General features: G+C 34.5%; 1 protein-coding gene across 1 annotated transcript in view; it reads left to right on the top strand.

The window, feature by feature from the left end:
* The first annotated feature begins 4,010 nt into the window (after window positions 1-4,010).
* The window catches only part of LOC131043838 (receptor-like protein 7), a 59,361-nt gene continuing 43,616 nt past the window's right edge, over window positions 4,011-19,755 (top strand). The window contains exons 1-2 of the mRNA XM_059210604.1: window positions 4,011-4,166; window positions 14,674-15,106. Of these exons, the coding sequence (XP_059066587.1) occupies window positions 4,011-4,166; window positions 14,674-15,106 (589 nt within the window). The remainder of the gene's footprint in view (window positions 4,167-14,673; window positions 15,107-19,755) is intronic.

The raw sequence follows: 19,755 nt of genomic DNA, 5'->3' as shown, positions 1-19,755 counted from the left end.
TCTCTTGTTTATGGATTAGAATAAATACTACCAATAGAAGTACAGATACCTTCTCTACGAGTATGATTAAAAGGTCTTATCCCAGATGAAGAAGAGCAAGTATCTAGATTACAGGAGTTAGAATTGATGCATGAACGAAGACAAAATTTCTTTGATCACTTAAAGGTATATCAAAAAAGAATGTGCCAAAGGTATAATCGCAAGGTCAAACCAAGAACATTTCAAGTTGGGGAACTAGTACTAAAGGAAAATCCACAAAAAATAGTCAGATCGAGAAAAGAAAGGAAAGTTTGAACCAAACTGGTTAGGTTTGTTTGTGGTCACAATCATATTTGGGTCAGGAGCATATCAGCTATCAACGCAAGATGGGGATCAGCTTGAGGAACCTATCAATAGCATACATTTGAAAAAGTTTTATGTCTAAAAAAGCAGAAACTCAAAAAAAAGTGGAAAATTAAAAAAAAAAGTGAAAAACTAAAAAAATCCAAAAACAACAAAAAAAAATATAAGAAAAAGTGCAATAAAAAACCACAGTGAAAACTTGGCAAACAGGCGTTATCTATCTGCTATCTCTTCCATCTATTAGTTCATGCATCCTTCTACTTGCATTCATTCATTTTCCATCAGCGATGTTCATATTCATAAAAAAGCCTTTGTACATACGCAGGCATCACTAGTGGCTTCTCGCAATGGTTTAGATCATTAGGTCTATTGTAATGCCCCACCAGGAAACCCCAAAGGGATTAAACTAAAACACAAGAGAAGAGTGCAAATAATTATTTTTTTTAAATTAAACACAACACAATGATACAATGAGATATCAAAGGATAGATTACACAGTGGAAGACTTCAACTAACAACTAAAGAGTTTCCCAACATGATTACTTAATTCCACATTTAACTTATCTCATGCTAATTAATCCAATTAAGCTAATAAACTTAATGACAAGATAATACTTAAACAAAGGATAATTTTCTTTCAGAAGATAAAATATAGACAACATTATAAGGTTCATCCAATAAAATTTATCCATACCTTATGTTCCAACTTTCATTAAAACTTAAGTCATGCATCTAATTTCATTACATACTTTAATTTCATTATAAACTAATAAGTTCTTTCCATGCATACTTAATAGTATTATCAATAATTGAATACATTCTATTATTCAAAATTATATTCTTTCATGATCCAATTTTCTGCATTTAATATGATGACTAGACCCATGCATTTAAAATTAATTCCATCTAGTCCACTCGATACATTCTAACATAATGCCATCCATACATGTTAAAAACTAAAAAGGAACATAAGAACATAAGCACCACATAACACCAAATTGATATTTGAGTTCACCCCTAGAAGGCTACATCTCTAGGTTTGCTCAACTACAAGACCCCTCTAATCATTAAATAAGTTAAGAATACATAAGGTTCACATCATTTACAATCCTGTCATCAAGGTGAACACAACCAATATACAAATGACCACTTCAGTCAAATAAATACATAAATGATCCCTGAATAGGAAAGGATCCAACTGAACATAATAGAAGCAAATACAAAGGTCCACTAGAGCGTCTACAAAACTAAGTCATCTCAACCCAAGGTCTAGCATGAAATAGGGTACTCACAAGGGCATAAGCAACAATACAACCCACAAAAGTGCTCTTATCAAGAAAACACAACAACACACTAGCGAACATAAGGGACAAGTATCATCACACAACCTGGTATGGTTACCATGGCAGGTCTTCATAGGTTCCGACCCCATCCACTGGGTTACCCTGGCAACCTATTCTGAACCTCCGACCCATCCAAGCCTCATGTGGACCCACACATCCTTTAGTGAAGACAAGGATGATGGTTTTCCATTTCAGGGCTTCTCACAGCATGTCAAGTATGTGTTAGCACTCATCCCATGTGTGAGGCATAATTATCTTACTTAGTGATTCATTAACTAACTCTCTAATATGCTATTAGATTATCACTTATTAGACACACTTCTGATGGGTTACCCAGCAACCACTTTCCCATACGACACTAGACCATACTCAATAAACTCCTAAACCCAAACACACAAGGTCAATCAAACAGAGTTCAAAATGGAGGGAACAACCATTTGGTCAAACACGGCTTCATATGAGGTGCACTGACTGACGGTACTCAAACTAGAGACCTAACCAGCTATGGTCAACCACACATAATCATTCGACACCCGCATAAAGGATATGACCAAATACAACAACACCACATAACAATAGTCAAACTCAAGATCAAGGACAAAAATAGGGTACCCAAATCAACCATATGATAGGGTCCAATCAAACAAATCAAAGTTTTGCCATAACTTAAGCAAATGCGAATACAAAAAATTAAACTTGCATAGGCAATAACTGGTAGAGACAATCTTTTACATATTGATTTAAACATTAAAAGTCGATCAAGTTTTCTAAAAGATCTAAGTTTGATTGCAGTTATCTACCTCATCTAGGTACAGGTCATTCTTGGTTTTCTAACTCACTGAGTTCGTTTGCATCAAAACATAACATAATTACTGCATCACGAGTTTTAAACCAAATTCACATTAACATAAGTATTCTATATGTAGAACACCCAATGATATAAAATTAAATATTCTAATTAATCAACTAACATATGATATTCTTTTTTTCAAATAAAACATCATTTCATCCTGAGTCGAATGCAATAATCTAATCTCATCTCTAGCAACACAAATATACACTTTCCAAAAATTGAAATATAAATAAAAAGAAAACATAGAAATGGATAAACATTTCCGAGTGAAATATAATTCCCTTGCATATATTAAAACAAATACACGATCTAAAGATATTAATTAGTACATATATCTCTATATACATATATGCCTAAATTAATAAATTAATGACTGAAAATCATTTATTATATATTTGAAAATATGCATTAATTAGGAATCGACAATTAATAAATAATTAATAGTATATATTAATATAAAAATTATCACTATTAATTGGTGGTTTGAGGCATTATTTTGACATAGAGTATTTTTTTGCTTCTTTTTCCGGATGGTCTCATGGTGTTTAATTATCATTTTTTATTATGCCTCTATGTTTTGATGTCACTTCCAAAAAGCTTGTTTTATGTATGGTGGCGGGAAGTCCTATCATACGTATGCACTTTGATTTTTTAGTCACACAAATTGGACATTATTGTTAGTAATGTTAGTAAGTTTGGGGTACGGGGGAATTATTTATGTACGTGGTTTATCCTTCCCTCATTAGTTTTATATTTGTTTCACCACCTTTGAGTTAAGTGCGGTTCTGTTTTCCTCCATGTTTCTTGTCATGGCAAATGTTTGGGGATCCTTGTAATATGCTAGTTCGTGCGGATATCTTGAGCAATTAATGTCTGCCATTTTTGATATCGAGCTATTTTTGAAGCTACCATCATTACTTGGTTAGGGTGGCGGTTTGGACAATGACATCATTTTTGTTCAATGTGTCATCCTCTTGTGATTGTTTTTACTGTCTTATGATGACATTGGGTTCTTTTAAGTTCTCCTCGGCTCTTCTAGTTTCATGTTGCTTTTTTGATGGAACCAGTGAGCTATCGCATTCTTTTGCCCCACAAGCACTATGATTCTTAGGATTCTTTTGCATTGGATGATGAGAAGCTTGGGCGTTTGTTTCAAATTCACTCGATGGATTTTTCTCTAGCTATTCGCAAGGTGTTGGGAAAGAGATGGCTTGTGGATAATCTAGGTTGTTTTCTTGCTACTATTGCATCTCAGTTTCTCACTATATGTATGGATGTGCTTTTGGATCCTGCTATGGTTAGGGCAATTGGTGATGCATTTTTCCACCCACACATTTACTCTTTGGTTGATTTGGATAATGCTCTTGCTAATTACTGCTTTGATTCTAGTAATTTTGCATTTGCTGGTTTTATTTCTCGCTCTCAGCTGTAATCCTTGGGATGGTATGGGGAACTACTTTCGGTTTTGAGAAATGGGCAAGCTTATATCTAACATATATGATGACACGATATTTGCATTGGCAGCACTTTTAGATCACATACCTCCAGATGTTTTGGCTGCAGCAGTTAATGTTTTTGTAGGTTTGCATTTTCTTTTGGAAGCATTGCCTAATACTCAAGCTGTGCCAGTTTGGATTCCTCCTCTATAGATGGTGCCCCCTTCCTCTCTACCATTAGAAGGGCCTAGCTCATGGTCCTCAGTTACATGACAACATGTCCCGGTGTCTCTGTTTTCAGAGTAACAGGTTTTTTGTGCAGGGAAATGCTTCCATATGGTTTTACATCCCTTGACATGCAGTATTGTTGAAGGTTTTGAGAGATGGTGTCTTCTCTTCACACATTCGGGTCATATCCGCTAATGGTCAGGTGCTATAAGTTCTTTCAAAACATGGAAGTGGATGGCTTTTTCCTCTTTCTACAATCATGTAATGGGTTATGGGGTTCTTTTTGGAACATATCAGGTTTATTCTGAGAAAGCTTTGTAAAGGGAGGGTGTTCAAACTGAGTTTTTGTAATTGGCGAAATGGGGATCAAAAGTTTAGTTTTTCTTCTTTTTTTGGGCTACAACCAGAGGTTTTCTTGCAAGTTCTTTCCTGCCGGTATGCCCCTTTTTGAACCCATTTTTGTATCCTAAGCTTTTAAATCTAATATAATATAGTTTAGTGGCTTGTCCACTTTTATCTAAAATAAAAATAAAAATTATCACTATTAACATATATTTAAAATATACATTAATTAATAATTAATAATTAATATATAATAATAAAATTTATTATTTAAAATTTAATAAAAATAAAACATTTTAAAAACCACATTAAATTTAACATATTATATTTTTTTTGTTTATAAAAAAGATAATAAAAAATAAATAAAAATAAAACATAGCCAAGGGCAAACCCACGTGGAGACCACATGGGCCTCCCTTTCCCCGAGGGAAGGCTGGGGAGACCATGTGGTGCTCTTCACCCAGTCTTGGCTGAGTGGAGGCCACAACATGGCCTCACCACAGGCCTCTCCCCATGGTTTGGGGAAGCCTTGGCTCTCCCCAACCATGGGTCAAGGGCCTCGGCTTCATGTCGCCCCTCCCCCAATCAACCAAAACCAATGCTGATTTAAATTTTGTTTTATGCTTCATTTATTTTTTTATATATACAAAAACAAAAGATAATCCAAAGCCCGGCTGTTGGGTATTCTCAAACTAGAAAGTAAATATATATTTTATATATATATATATATATATATATATATATATTTAACAATACTCAAAAATTTTCTGAGAACAAACTAGGAATATTTCCAGAATCAACAAATAATTAACATATACATATTTTCAAACTGAGAACACCAGAAAGTCCCAAATATTGAGACTAGTAAAATTTCTATCATTCTTCCAATTCCATTTAACCAAGCACAAATAGATTTCTCTGATTAAAGCCTAAATTTGAAAGCATTTATTTGGAATTTAAATAAATTTTTATTGTAAACAGCCAACCCAAGTTTTTTTTAATTTTAAAACAACCTAAGCAACCAAAATCTAAAATTGGAAAGGAAAAGAAGACAAGGAGGGTTTGGATTGGAGATTTAATTACAACTATTTCATTTTCTCCAAATAGATGAGATTTTTTTAATCTTCACAAACAAATTTCTTCAAAATCCAAAATAATTTCTTTAAAACAAAGAAGTCAATGAAATAAACCAGAGGCCTACCTGGTTCAACAATCCTAACAAGATTGAAGGAGAGCCCAACCTGCAAGCTCCAAAAATCCTATTTTTTGCAAAATCCCCAAATTTTCATTCTCCCAAAAATATTTTTCAAAATACTCTTCCAAAAATATCCTCCCAAAATTATTTTCAAACCTAGGTTAAATGGGGAAAAGTTTGACCAAAATTTCATTTTTGGATTTAAAATATTTTTATTTAAAATAAAATCTCCAAATTCATGCTTTTCAACAAATCAAGATATTAAACTTGCTTTTCAAATTAAAAATTAATTTTCTCAAATAATTGAAATTAACCTTTATATTTCAAAATGCCCACAAGATTAAATTAATTGTATCTTAATTAAATTTAAATCTTTCATTTCAAAAGCATAACTAAAAAATATTCATCATTAAAATTAACCATTTAAACGAACTTGCTACCAACCTGAATTGAGCAATTCTAATTAACGATTAAACACATAAAAAGGGAGCCTATTTAATTTAGTCCCCAAAATACTAATGCATAAACACACATTAAATCAAATTAAATACTAAGGATTAATTACTCAATTTAACCACACACCAAACATGCAACCCAAGAAAGCCAAGCAGACAGACGACCTACATACCCACCCAAAGGGAACACTGACAACAACTGACGATGCTCATTTGAGCACGCCTAGGGTCAAACGAGTGTCTTACGACCACCTAATCCAAATTCTAAGGACCAAAGAGGTACACTCAAACTTGTGAATCCAGGTGGAGACGAACCTCGCACCCATGCGGTACTGTACCTAAAATCTCTTGCAACCAAGAGTCATACTTGCATACATATATAAACTTAATGAAAGTGTTAGCCTGAGATAAATAACACGAAATAGGAGAATTAATAAACTTGTATACGAATTGGTTGGAAGACCACATTAAGAGGTATGCACAAAAATACAAAACATCTGACTATAACTTTATAATATGATAAACTAACCAAGGTCAAACTGAGATTAGAAATTGATTAGGGCAGGGGTACTACATTCTCCCCCCTAGGTTCCGACTTACTCTTGGAAGTCGTACGGCTAGATGGAGAACATGTCGCATGCATTAGCCCTGAAACTCATTCAACAAATATCAAATTGCACATAGGAATATTTCCATAAATAAATGAAACATTATTGCTAAATCCTTTACGAATGCCATTATCCATTGGTAAGATACATCTAAATCCATACATTTCTTAAAATATTATAAGAACTATCTATAATCATAGTAGAGAAACAAGAATTTTCTCCCTTCCATCACACGAAATTAAAGCATAAAAAGAGGTAACCAACAATTATCATACTCATCTATCAATATGACAAGAAAACATGCCATCATGATCAATTTTCTTTACCAATACATCTTTTTCTTAAAACTTTATCGCACAAAACTAGCTTCAAATATCAATTTCTACAACCAAGTTAACTTTCATGAAATAAGAACAATGTAAATAACTCAATTGTTTACACTTGTCAGGCATATAAAAACCTTTCCAATGACTATGTCCCATAACATAGTGACAAGTTAACACAATTTACTCCATGATTACACATAATAACTATCCACTTAATTGGAATGCACAACTCAAAAGGCCACATGTGAGCATGTCTGAAGCTCGGTCAAAGATAACATGCATGATCAACATCTCTATGTGTGATCTCAGAACAATAATATGATCATAAATATCCAATATCTCACTCAAAGGCTTGATGGTGCTAGGGCATACCACAGCGGTACTACCTTCCATACAAGACCTTTGTGAACATCCCTTGTGAGTAAGGTGATTAGCCTCCAAGAGATAGTCACCACACATAGGTAGGTAGTGGACCCTAGATGTATCACAAACTCACAAACTCCCATCCTCAAGGTTCCCTACATCTACTTCCACGTACACACTCAACCAAGACCATCTCATACGTCCTTGGAGAGGAATTTCACATTTCAACACAAGACCAACATACAAAAACAATAAGGATAAATCAATTTAGCCACCAAAGTACAGATGAATAAAGATAATAAATCATCAATTCCAATAGTAAGGCAAGAAAATAATCTAGAATTTGCAACACCAAATCAAGTAAGAAAAAGATCACAAGGTCATGGCTAAACCTTCAAAGTCAAAGTAGAATAAATTGCTGGTCCAAAAAGAAATAAATAAGAATATCACAACTGTACATAACATCACTATGTGACTAGCATCTAGCCACTAACGAGGAAGGAAGGAACAATCGTAAAGTTGTCGCAATAGCTCATCAAGTGGTATAGCCTAGTCACACATCCACATGTCATGGTAGTGTGCACCTTGACATCACCCCACATCACATCATCACGTGGCATGGTAATAATCCAAGGGGAGAAGACACACAATGGATGTATCCCACATGGTAGTGTACCTCATGGAAAAAGGCATGCGCAAGTCACATCCCGCATAGCGAGGTATCTATCAGGATACTTGTCATAAGCCAAAGGTATACATGACTAAGGTCCACCCACATGTCCACCAACACCTACTAACTAGCAGCTCATGTGGATAAACCTACCTTTCATGAAGATAAGGCAAAGGATCCTTTAAAATACACCATCACTATGCTCAAGAATCACCAACAAAATGCTCAAATAAAAGAGAGGAATAGGTTGTCACACATAAACCTATAAATAGATTCATCAAAAGGGAAAGTATTGAGTACACCTTTGATACAGTTTTATTGTATAGCTATATCATTCCTCTAAATAAAGAAGCTAAAGTCACTTTGCACTGACATTACTCATACGTCGATCCATACTATTCAAGGAATGGTGACTTCAAATACTACCCCTTAACATATTGAATTTCCCACAACCTGAGGTTTGGTACTTAGTAGAGAAACAAATAAGCAACATCACATAAACGCTATGGTTTCCCATACTCATAAGCAACATATCCTCCATGGTTGATTACTTCACCAATCCATGGGCACATATAATAAGTACTAGTTTCTTACAATACACATGAATACACCAGTATTGGTTTATTCACATTTACGGGGAGTACTTTTGAGTATGCTATCATCTAGTCTAGGAAGGTTTTAATTATGCTTTCCACATGAATAACTGAATCAAGTTTATTCTAGATACAAGTACTGTAATTCTTAGCAATTCACCATTACATAAGGAAATAACATCATTCCTATATCTTTCTCTAATTCCACTAAGCATTCGTAACCACTTTATTAACTATGCAAATTTCTTTCCCAAAGCAAAAAGATTTCATCTTTCAATATGAAGCCAATTGCAAAAATATAGTTTCACATGCTTAATAAACATTCTATTTAAATCAATGCATTCTTTAGTATCATTTTTAGACACCTTATAATCTAGGCAAAGAGAAGGGAAAGAGAGTCTGGTAACCAAACTATTTTATACATAGACACAAGATCAACAAGGTCACACTACATTATAAAATTTCTCACTATAAGTCTATCAACTTAATTGCATGGTTTTCATTTCACTTTCATTTTTAGAATAATTTCAATTGGCCTAACATGACATCTCCAATTACTATGGTTGCAACAGAATGTTCTAGTTTTTCAAACAACAGAGATCAAAACAGGCAATCTTTTCGATAATACAAGGCCTCTTGCGAACACTCACTACTTTTAATTCAATGCAAAACATATCATAATCTACATCCTATCATTGAAAATGAAAATACGATAAGAAGGTAAATGAGGAGCTATCAACCAAATAATACATATTATGCATGCACAACAAACAAGCCTTTCATTTGCACTTTCTAATCATAATAAGTCAAATATATATATGTCCAAAAGCAAGTTCAATGGAGTATTGTAAAATAGGTCCTCAATCAAATTGGTTTAATGAAACACATAAAACAATCTCTCATGGAACACATTAATACACTCTCGAAGCTACTATAACATGTTCCCTCTTTATACTTATTTTACAAACAAAGGAGTTTCACATAACAAATATTCGCATATTAATGCACATTACTTAAGATAGAATTTAATTATGTTACTCCTACAATACACATGGAGAATTATTTAATGTAAACATACATTTTTCTCCCAATAGCCAATATGAACCTTCAACCCATAGCCCCTTTATTATCTAAAAACACAAAAGCATCATAGCTTTCACACAAGGGTTCAAGAAGTCACAACCTTTCTCTTGTAAAAAGAAACCTCACATAAGAGACAATTATACATATCACAAACATTTTAATTTCTAGAGAGAGAGTGGAGGAAGGGTGATAATCATTCAATTTTCTACAAAATGAGCATTCAATATCTGCCATGCTAGTCCTTCAAGTGGACAACACTAAACTAGATCATAATCTTAAAACAAGCACATTTCGTACTTTCAAATTCAAAACAAGCACTCACCAACCCAAATGGATTAGTCTAAAGAGTACAACAATCAATAAGGAAAGTGCATACGACTTTCTTTCCAAATAGGAGTAATCGTAGACCAAGACATCAATAAGAAAACAAAGCACATATAATCACTCAAAAACACCAACATCAAGAAGGTGAAAAAAAGGTGTGAACACGCCCAGTACACAAAGTTAAGGTCTGCTCAATCACACACATACAAAAAGGAGGACAAACATACAACATAAGGTCAATACACTCACATCAACTAAGGGCACAAGCGAAACCAGAGATCCCAGTGTTTACAACATGGCCTCTGATACCAAATATAATTCCCCTATAGGAAACCCCGAAAGGATTAAACTAAAACACAAGAGAAGAGTGCAAATAATTTATTTTTTTAAATTAAACATAACACAATGATACAATGAGATATCAAAGTACAGATTGCACAGTGGAAGACTTCAACTAAGACCTAAAGAGTTTCCCAACATGATTACTTAATTCCACATTTAACTTAACTCGCGCTAATTAATCCAATTAAGCTAATAAACTTAAGGACAAGACAATACTTAAACAAAGGATAATTTTCTTTCAGAAGATAAAATATAGACAAGATTATAAGGTTCATCCAATAAAATTTATCCATAGCTTACATTCCAACTTTCATTAAAACTTAAGTCATGCATCTAATTTCATTACATACTTTAATTTCATTATAAACTAATGAGTTCTTTCCATGCATACTTAATAGTATTATCAACAACTAAATACATTCTATTATTCAAAAGTGCATTCTTTCATGATCCAACTTTTTGCATTTAATATGATGACTAGAGACATGCATTTAAAATTAATTTCATCTAATCCACTTGATACATTCTAACATAATGCCATACATACATGTTAAAAACTAAAAAGTAACATAAGAACATAAGCACCACATAGCACCAAATTGATATCGGAGTTCACCCCTAGAGGGCTACATCTTCGGGTCTGCTCAACTACAAGACCCCTCTGATCATTAAATAAGTTAAGAATATATAAGTTTCACATCACTTACAATCCTTTCGTCAAGGTGAACATAACCAATATACAAATGACCATATCGGTCAAATAAATACATAAATGATCCCTGGATAGGAAAGGATCCAACTGAACATAATAGAAGCAAATACAAAGGTCCATAGGAGCGTCCAGAAAACTAAGTCATCGCAACCTAAGGTCTAGCATGAAATCAGGTACTCACAAGGGCATAAGCAACAGGACGAACCACAAAAGTGCTCCTATCAAGACAACAGAACAACACACTAGCAATAATAGGGGACAAGTGTCATCACACAACCTGGTATGGTTACCATGGCAGGTCTTCATAGGTTCCGACCCCATCCATTGGGTTACCCTGGCAACCTATTCCAAACCTTCAGCCCATCCAAGCCTCATGTGGACCCACACATCCTTTAGTGAAGACATGGATGATGGTTTTCCATTTCAGGCCTTCTCATAGCATGTTGAGTCTGTGTTAGCACTCATTCCATGTGTGAGACACAATTATCTTACTTAGTGATTCATTAACTAACTCTCTAATATGCTATTAGATTATCACTTATTAGACACACTTCTGATGGGTTACCCAGCAGCCACTTTGGGTACGGCCCCCAATCGAAAGCCACTTTCCCATACGACACTAGACCATACTCAATGAACTCCTAAACACAGACACACAAGGTCAAGCAAACAAAGTTCAAAATGGAGGGAACAACCATTCGGTGAAACACGACTTCATATGAGTTGCACTAACTGATGGTACTCTAACTAGAGACCTGACTAGCTATGGTAAACTACAAATCATCATTTGACACCCGCATAAAGGATATGACCAAATACAACACCACCATAAAACAACAGTCAAACTCGAGATCAAGGATAGAAACAGGGTACCCAAATCAACCATACGATAGGGTCCAATCAAACAAATCAAAGTCTTGCCATTACTTAAGCAAATGTGAATACAGAAAATTAAACTAGCATAGGCAATAACCGATAGAGACAATCTTTTTCCATATTGATTTAAACATTAAAAGTCGATCAAGTTTTCTAAAAGATCTAAGTTTGATTGTAGTTATCTACCTCATCTAGGTACAGGTCGTTCTTGGTTTTCTAACTCAATAAGCTCATTTGCATCAAAACATAACATAATTACTGCATCACGAGTTTTAAACCAAATTCACATTAACATAAGTATTTTATACGCAGAACACCCAATGATATAAAATCAAATATTCAGATTAATTAGCTAACATATGATATTCATTTTTTCAAATAAAACATCATTTCATCCCGAGTCAAATGCAATAATCTAATCTCATCTCTAGCAACACAAATATACACTTTCCAAAAATGAAAATATACATAAAAAGAAAACATAGAAATGGATAAACATTTCCAAGTGAAATATAATTCCCTTGCATATATTAAAACAAATACACGATCTAAAGATATTAATTAGTATATATATCTCTCTATATATATATATGCCTAAATTAATAAATGAATGACCGAACAATCATTTATTATATATTTGAAAATATACGCTAATTAGGAATCGACAATTAATATATAATTAATAATATATAAATTATCACAATTAACATATATTTAAAATATACATTAATTAATAATTAATAATTAATATATAATAATAAAATTTATTAATTAAAATTTAATAAAAATAAATCATTTTCAAAACCACATTAAATTTAACATATTAGATTTTTTTGTTTAAAAAATAATAATAAAATAAAAATAAAAATAAAACATATCCAAGGGAAAACCCACGTAGAGACCATGTGGGCCTCCCTTTCCCCAAGGGAAGGCTGGGGAGACCATGTCGTGGTCTCTACCCAACCTTGGCTAAGTGGAGGCCATGGAATGGCCTCACCACAAGCCTCTCCCTAATATAGGAGTTGAGAAAATACAACACCACAGGAGCCTGAAGATCTTCTGCAAGCCGAATAACCTGTTACAAGGAGAAGCAATGAAGCAAAATCTGAAGAACATACAAAACATAGAGAATATGCTCAAAAAGAGAGAGCTCAATATTCACAAAAATATGTAATGTGATTCTTACAATGAAAAGAAAGAACTCAACCTTTAATAGGTCAAGAAACCCTAAAAAGGGAAAACCTAGGTTTGCACATAATAATTAATTAAAACAATTAATTATTTGCACTTAAAGTTAGCTTAAGTGTAAAAGAGATAAAGGGAACTTAAATAATTAAACAAAGAATGTTTAATTAATCAAGTAAATACCGGAATACTCTAACACCCCCCCTTAAGCTAGACTTAGGGAGAAGCTAAAACCTAGAACAGCTACTGAAAGCAATAAAGATGGGTCCCGGCAACAAGGCCTGATCAGGTACCCAAATACAATAAAATCTCTATGAACTCGAGAAATAGAGAAAACCACATGGGAACAAAACTCTACTCCAAAAAGAGATGGAAAAGAATATCACTGAAGCATGAAGACCCTGCAAACTCTATCGAAGAATAACTGCTGATCTAAAGAACATCCACTGAACTAGAACATGACCAGGTAGAGAAGACTGTAATCTGCATGAGTGACCTCAAATGACACTACTCGAATCAGGAGGCAAACAAGGCAAAACAACTGAAATCGAAGATACAGATGGCATGAGAAACCAAAGCCTAAAGAGCTGATCAATCGAACCACGGAAGCATTAGAACCAACAGGATAAACCTCCCCATAATGCGGAAGTGGGAGAGGGATAGGAACACTGAAAAGGACAGCCAAAAACAACTGCATGACAAAGAACTAAGAACATTAAAGGTGCTGAGACACATCATCATGAGGTGAATGTCGTGGAAGGAACACTCACTTGACAAAGGAAGATGGCAAACAAAGGCAAACATCAACCCCCTCATGGCACTTGATCAATAGTGCATGTACAACAAGACACAAGATATGCAAGATTCCAAGTAAACACTGCATGATGGCACGTTATCTCAGTGCATTTGCATAATTACAAGCTACAATGATAAGAAGACTAGAAATAGAAACGAGAATCAAAACCGAGACACCCCACTCAGAAAAGAGATCCCAGGACCTGAAACAACCACGATATCCACCAAAGTGCTGAAAAGAAAAAAATTGAATAAAATATGCATGGAGAAGAATCTAGAAAAAAAACTCATATTTCTGGAAAGTATACAGAACACGCTTTCCGAAAATATAAAGTTTTTGAAAAATGGAGTTCGGATGCTCATTCTACGTCTCCCGGAGTGCAAAAAAGAGACCTCACTTTGACTATAAAAAAACATAGTCAAATAGAAAAATTAGAAAAAATTACCAACACCATGAGGTCGGCCTCGGAACCAGCTTTCTGACGCCTATTCGTTTGCAAAAAAATTACTCCGTATGCCCAAGATAGGACCAAAAAACCAAACCCCCCCTAAAAAAGCCAAAAAATTGAGTCTGGTGGCTTGTTTGGGCGTCCGATGGCCAGTGGGTGGCTAGTGGGTGGCGGTCGGGTGGCAAGGCAGTGGCCGGGTGGTGGCTCGGTGGTAGAGCAGTGGCCAGTCGGGGAAAAAAAAGTGCTCGGGGAGCGGAGCGGAGGGCGGCTGGAAGCGGCGATGGGGGCCAGGGAGGAGGCCGGGGGCTGCAAGCGGCGGCGGGTCAGGCAGCTGGCAGCGCAGGGAGGCGACGACCGGTAGGAAAGCGGTGGCTGGGCGGCGGGAAGGCTAGGGAGCTGGGCGCCTGGCGGTGCAACGGGGCCAGGCTGGGCGGCGGCAACAGAGCCAGGCGGAGCGGTGGGGCCAGGCTAGGCGGTGCATGGGGGACCGAGATCTGCATGGCCGGCGGGGGCCAGAGAAACAGCAGCGGTAGCCAGAGAAGGATGGAGGGGCCGCCAATAGGGGCTGTAGGGGCTGGACTGACAGGTCTGATAGGCTTGTCAGTCTGGTACCCTACAGTACCCACAAAAAATGTGCCCCCAAAAAAAAATTTTCTTAAAAAGAAACAAACCTCCCCTTTTTTTTCGCTTTTTTGAAAGAATTTTTTTTTTTTTTAAAAACAAATTTCGGCCTACATGCCGTAAAAAGGCAAATTTTTTTATTTTTTTGAAATTTTTTTCTTGATCTGTGTGCCAAGGTCGTACGGCTTAGATCTGAGAAAAAATGCTCCCAGAGGCTCAGGGACCAAAATAGGTCAAATTTTATATGACCATAGGGGTTTTTAGGCCTTTTGAGCACAATGGTGAGGTCCGTTTAGGGCCAAAGTGCTCAAAAAAAAATCTCAAACCCTAGGTACATAAAAAATTCCTGAAACCCCAGATCTGCTTCCAAAGCAAAAATTCTCAAAACAAGAACAGGCAGCTGCAGATCTAAGCTCTGATACCATATAGGAGTTGAGAAAATACAACACCATAGGAGCCTAAAGATCTTCTGCAAGCCGAATAACCTGTTACAAGGAGAAGCAATGAAGCAAAATCTAAAGAACATACAAAACACAGAGAATATGCTCAAAAAAAGAGAGCTCAATATTCACAAAAATATGTAATGTGATTCTTACAATAAAAAGAAAGAACTCAACCTTTAATAGGTCAAGAAACCCTAAAAAGGGAAAACCTAGGTTTGCACATAATAATTAATTAAAACAATTAATTATTTGCACCTAAAGTTAGCTGAAGTGTAAAAGAGATAAAGGGAACTTAAATAATTAAACAAAGAATGTTTAATTAATCAAGTAAATACCCGAATACTCTAACACCCAACCATGGGTCGAGGGCGTCGGCTTCATGTCGCCCCTCCCACAATCAGCCAAAACCAACACTGATTTAAATTTTCTTTTATGCTTTATTTTATTATTTTTTATTTTTTATTTATATTAAAAAACAAAAGATAATCCAAAGCCCAGGTGTTGGGTACTCTCAGACCAACAAGTAAATATATATTTTTATTTATTTTTATTTTTAACAATACTCAGAAATTTTCTGAGAACAAATTGGGAATATTTCCATAATCAACAAAAGATTAACATATACATATTTTTAAACTGAGAACACCAGAAAGTCCCAAATATTGAGACAGGTAAAATTTCTATCATTATTCCATTTCCATTTAACCAAGCACAAACAGATTTCTTTGATTAAAGCCTGAATTTGAAAGCATTTATTTGGATTTTAAACAATTTTTTATTGTAAATAGCCAACCATAGTTTTTTTTATTTTAAAACAACCTGAGCAACCAAAATCTAAACTTGGAATGGAAAAGAAGACAAGGAGGGTTTGGATTGGAGATTTAATTACAACTATTTCATTTTCCCCAAATAGATGAGATTTTTTGAATCTTCACAAATAGATTTCTTCAAAATCCAAAACAATTTCTTTAAAACAAAGAAGTCAATGAAATAAACCAGAGGCCTACCTCGTTCAGCAATCCTGACAAGATTGAAGGAGAGCCCAACCTGCAAGCTCCAAAAATCCTTTCTTTCACAAAATCCACAAATTTTCATTCTCCCAAAAATATTTTTCAAAATACTCTTCGAAAAATATCCTCCCAAAATTATTTTCAAACCTAGGTTAAATGGGGAAAATTTTGACCAAAATTTTATTTTTCGATTTAAAATATTTTTATTTAAAATAAAATCTCCAAATTCATGCTTTTCAACAAATCAAGATATTAAACTTGCTTTTTAAATTAAAAATTGATTTTCTCAAATAATTGAAATTAACCTTTCTATTTCAAAATGCCCACAAGATTAAATTAATTATATTTCAATTAAATTTAAATCTTTCATTTCAAAAGCATAAGTGAAAATATTCATCATTAAAATTTATCATTTAAACGACCTTGCTACCAACCTGAATTGAGCAATTCTAATTAACGATTAAACACATAAAAAGGGAGCCTATTTAAATTAATCCCCAAAATACTAATGCATAAACACACATTAAACCAAATTAAATACTAAGGATTAATTACTCAATTTAACCACACACCAAACACGCAACCCAAGAAAGCCAAGCAGATAGACAACCTACATACCCATCCAAAGGGAACACCGATGATGACTGACGATGCTCACTTGAGCACGACTAGGGTCAAATGAGGGTCTTACGATGACCTAATCCAAATTCTAAGGACCAAAGAGGTACACTCAAACCTGCGAATCCAGGTGGAGACGAACCTCACACCCATGCGGTACTATACCTAAAATCTCTTGCAACCAAGAGTCATACATGCATACATATATAAACTTAATGAAAGTATTATCCCGAGATAAATAACATGAAATAGGAGAACTAATAAACTTTCATATGAATTGGTGCAAAGACCACATTAACAGGTATGCACAAAAATCTAAAACATCTGACTATAACTTTATAACATGATAAACTAACCAAGGTCAAACCGAGATTAGAAATTGATTAGGGTAGGGGTACTACATATATCATAATAAAAAATTTTATAGGCTTGGGACAAAATCCTACACCTAGCTGGGGGCAAACTTTTTGATCATTTTTTAGCTTAATCAAATAGGAAGAACAATAGTCAAACAACTCTTATCAAGCGAAAACTGAGACACATCCAACATTTAACACGAGATCAAATTATCAAGTATCAAACTATCACAAAGTCAATCTAAGCACATCACACACTTTTCAATGGATGGTATCTTTTCGATAATGATATTAACATGATTGTTCAACTTTTCTATCTTGATTTTCACTATCATGATTTTTGAGTGACTCCAGGATGACTCTGACTAAAGGAACTCTGACTCTGATATTTTTCTTGTCTATTGTCTGTAAATTAATCATTAATATGTGAAAATTTGTCTAAGGACATGATCATTGGAGTATCATCGAAAATATTTCCAATTTTCTCATTGAAATGGTTAATACTATCTATTTTATGCAAGCAACACTCAGGTCATCTTGGTTCAATTATACCTCGACGCTTGTGCTAACTTGCCCTCTCAAAATCCAAGAAAATAGTGCTTAGGTTATCATGGTTTAATTATATCATTGATGTTTGCACTCATTTCCCACATTTTAAAAATCTCAATGATGATAAAACACAATAACCCAGTGACTGGTCTAATCGTAGCTTTACATTTCATTTGCATTTATCTTACATTTCTTTCTTGCATGGGATCCCACATGATCATTTTATCCAAGGTTAAATCTATCGTAGGAAGCATCAAGGTATCATCATGAGTGTATACACAATTAGACTGATGACTCATCTCTCTCCAGATATTGTTGACCCAATGAAAATCTTATATTCCCATCTCAACCAACCCAACATCAGCATATTTGAATCTTCCTGCATCTGGATATTAATGAATCTATCAGTTCTTTGCTCAATCAACCTTATCAATTCTATCAGTTGGTCGTATCTAATTTATCTGATTATGTCTTATACAGGATGTATCTTTCCTGAAACTAGATGTTTTGATTTTTGTCTTAAATAGGATATATCATTCTTGAAACCAGATGCTTTAATCATCTTTGTCCTATATAAGAGGTGACATTCCTGAAACTAGACTAAATCTCGATCTTATCAATCTAATCAATCAAACTTTATCAATAATCAAGAACCACATCATCGTGATTGTAGAACTCGCATTTTCATCCACCATGGTTGCAGAAAGAAAATCATTTCTAATCGGGATATCAATTTCAAAAAGTTCCAAAAAAAAACTCCAAAGGTCAATTATCTCAATTGATCTCCCGATGGAGCATCATCGTATCGCAATTTATCAATCAATAGCTGGGGCATCCTATCAAACCAATATCATCAACAAAATGAGATTATTCTTTGAATCAACGTGTCATCACACCTCGCTTCAAAGAGGGGCAAAATGTATACACCTAAAAATGGTCTGAAGATAATTAATTAAATAAGCAATTGTTTAATTAATCTCCCTCCCCAATTTAATTAAATTCTCCCTTTCATCTACTTATTAATAAATCTAAGGATTTATTTAATAGGTTCATTTCAAAAGTCCCGTTTGATTAATTAATTCAAATTAATTAATCCTCCCCATTTAAATCCATTTTTTCTAATCCCCTAATTAATTAAAACAAATCAATTTATGAGTTGTTGAGAATTAATTAGTCTTTTCCTATTATTTGAATTTTTAAATTCAAATTACCCACATGCTTCCTTATCCAAACCTCCTATGGTGTGGATATTCTTCCTTTGAGACACATGGAACTTTGGCCACATGTCTCCTCTCTTGGACACTTGCCCTTTTATGAGCAAGGCTCCTTGACACTTGTCACCACAAAGATGACAAGTGTCCCTTCTTCCAACCTCTTGTCCAACCTTCTCCAATTTCACCCTTGATATCTTAAGACTCAATCTTGACCATTGATTCATGCCACCTCACCTTGGCCTTGGAAATCCTATAAATATCCCCCATTTTGGAGCACAAAGGTTCCCATCTCATTTCATCTTATGCATTGTTACTATAGGCATATATCTTTTAACATATCATTTGAGCATTGTTATTATAGGCAATTGCATATTAGATTTAGCTTAATTTGATCATTTTTCCTAGCATAATTGTTGAATCATGT

The sequence above is a fragment of the Cryptomeria japonica genome, chromosome 8, assembly GCF_030272615.1.
Source record: "Cryptomeria japonica chromosome 8, Sugi_1.0, whole genome shotgun sequence".
In the NCBI taxonomy this organism is placed as follows: Eukaryota; Viridiplantae; Streptophyta; class Pinopsida; order Cupressales; family Cupressaceae; genus Cryptomeria; species Cryptomeria japonica.
The sequence above is the reverse complement of the archived record's forward strand: the minus strand, read 5'-3'. Positions and strand labels throughout refer to the sequence as shown.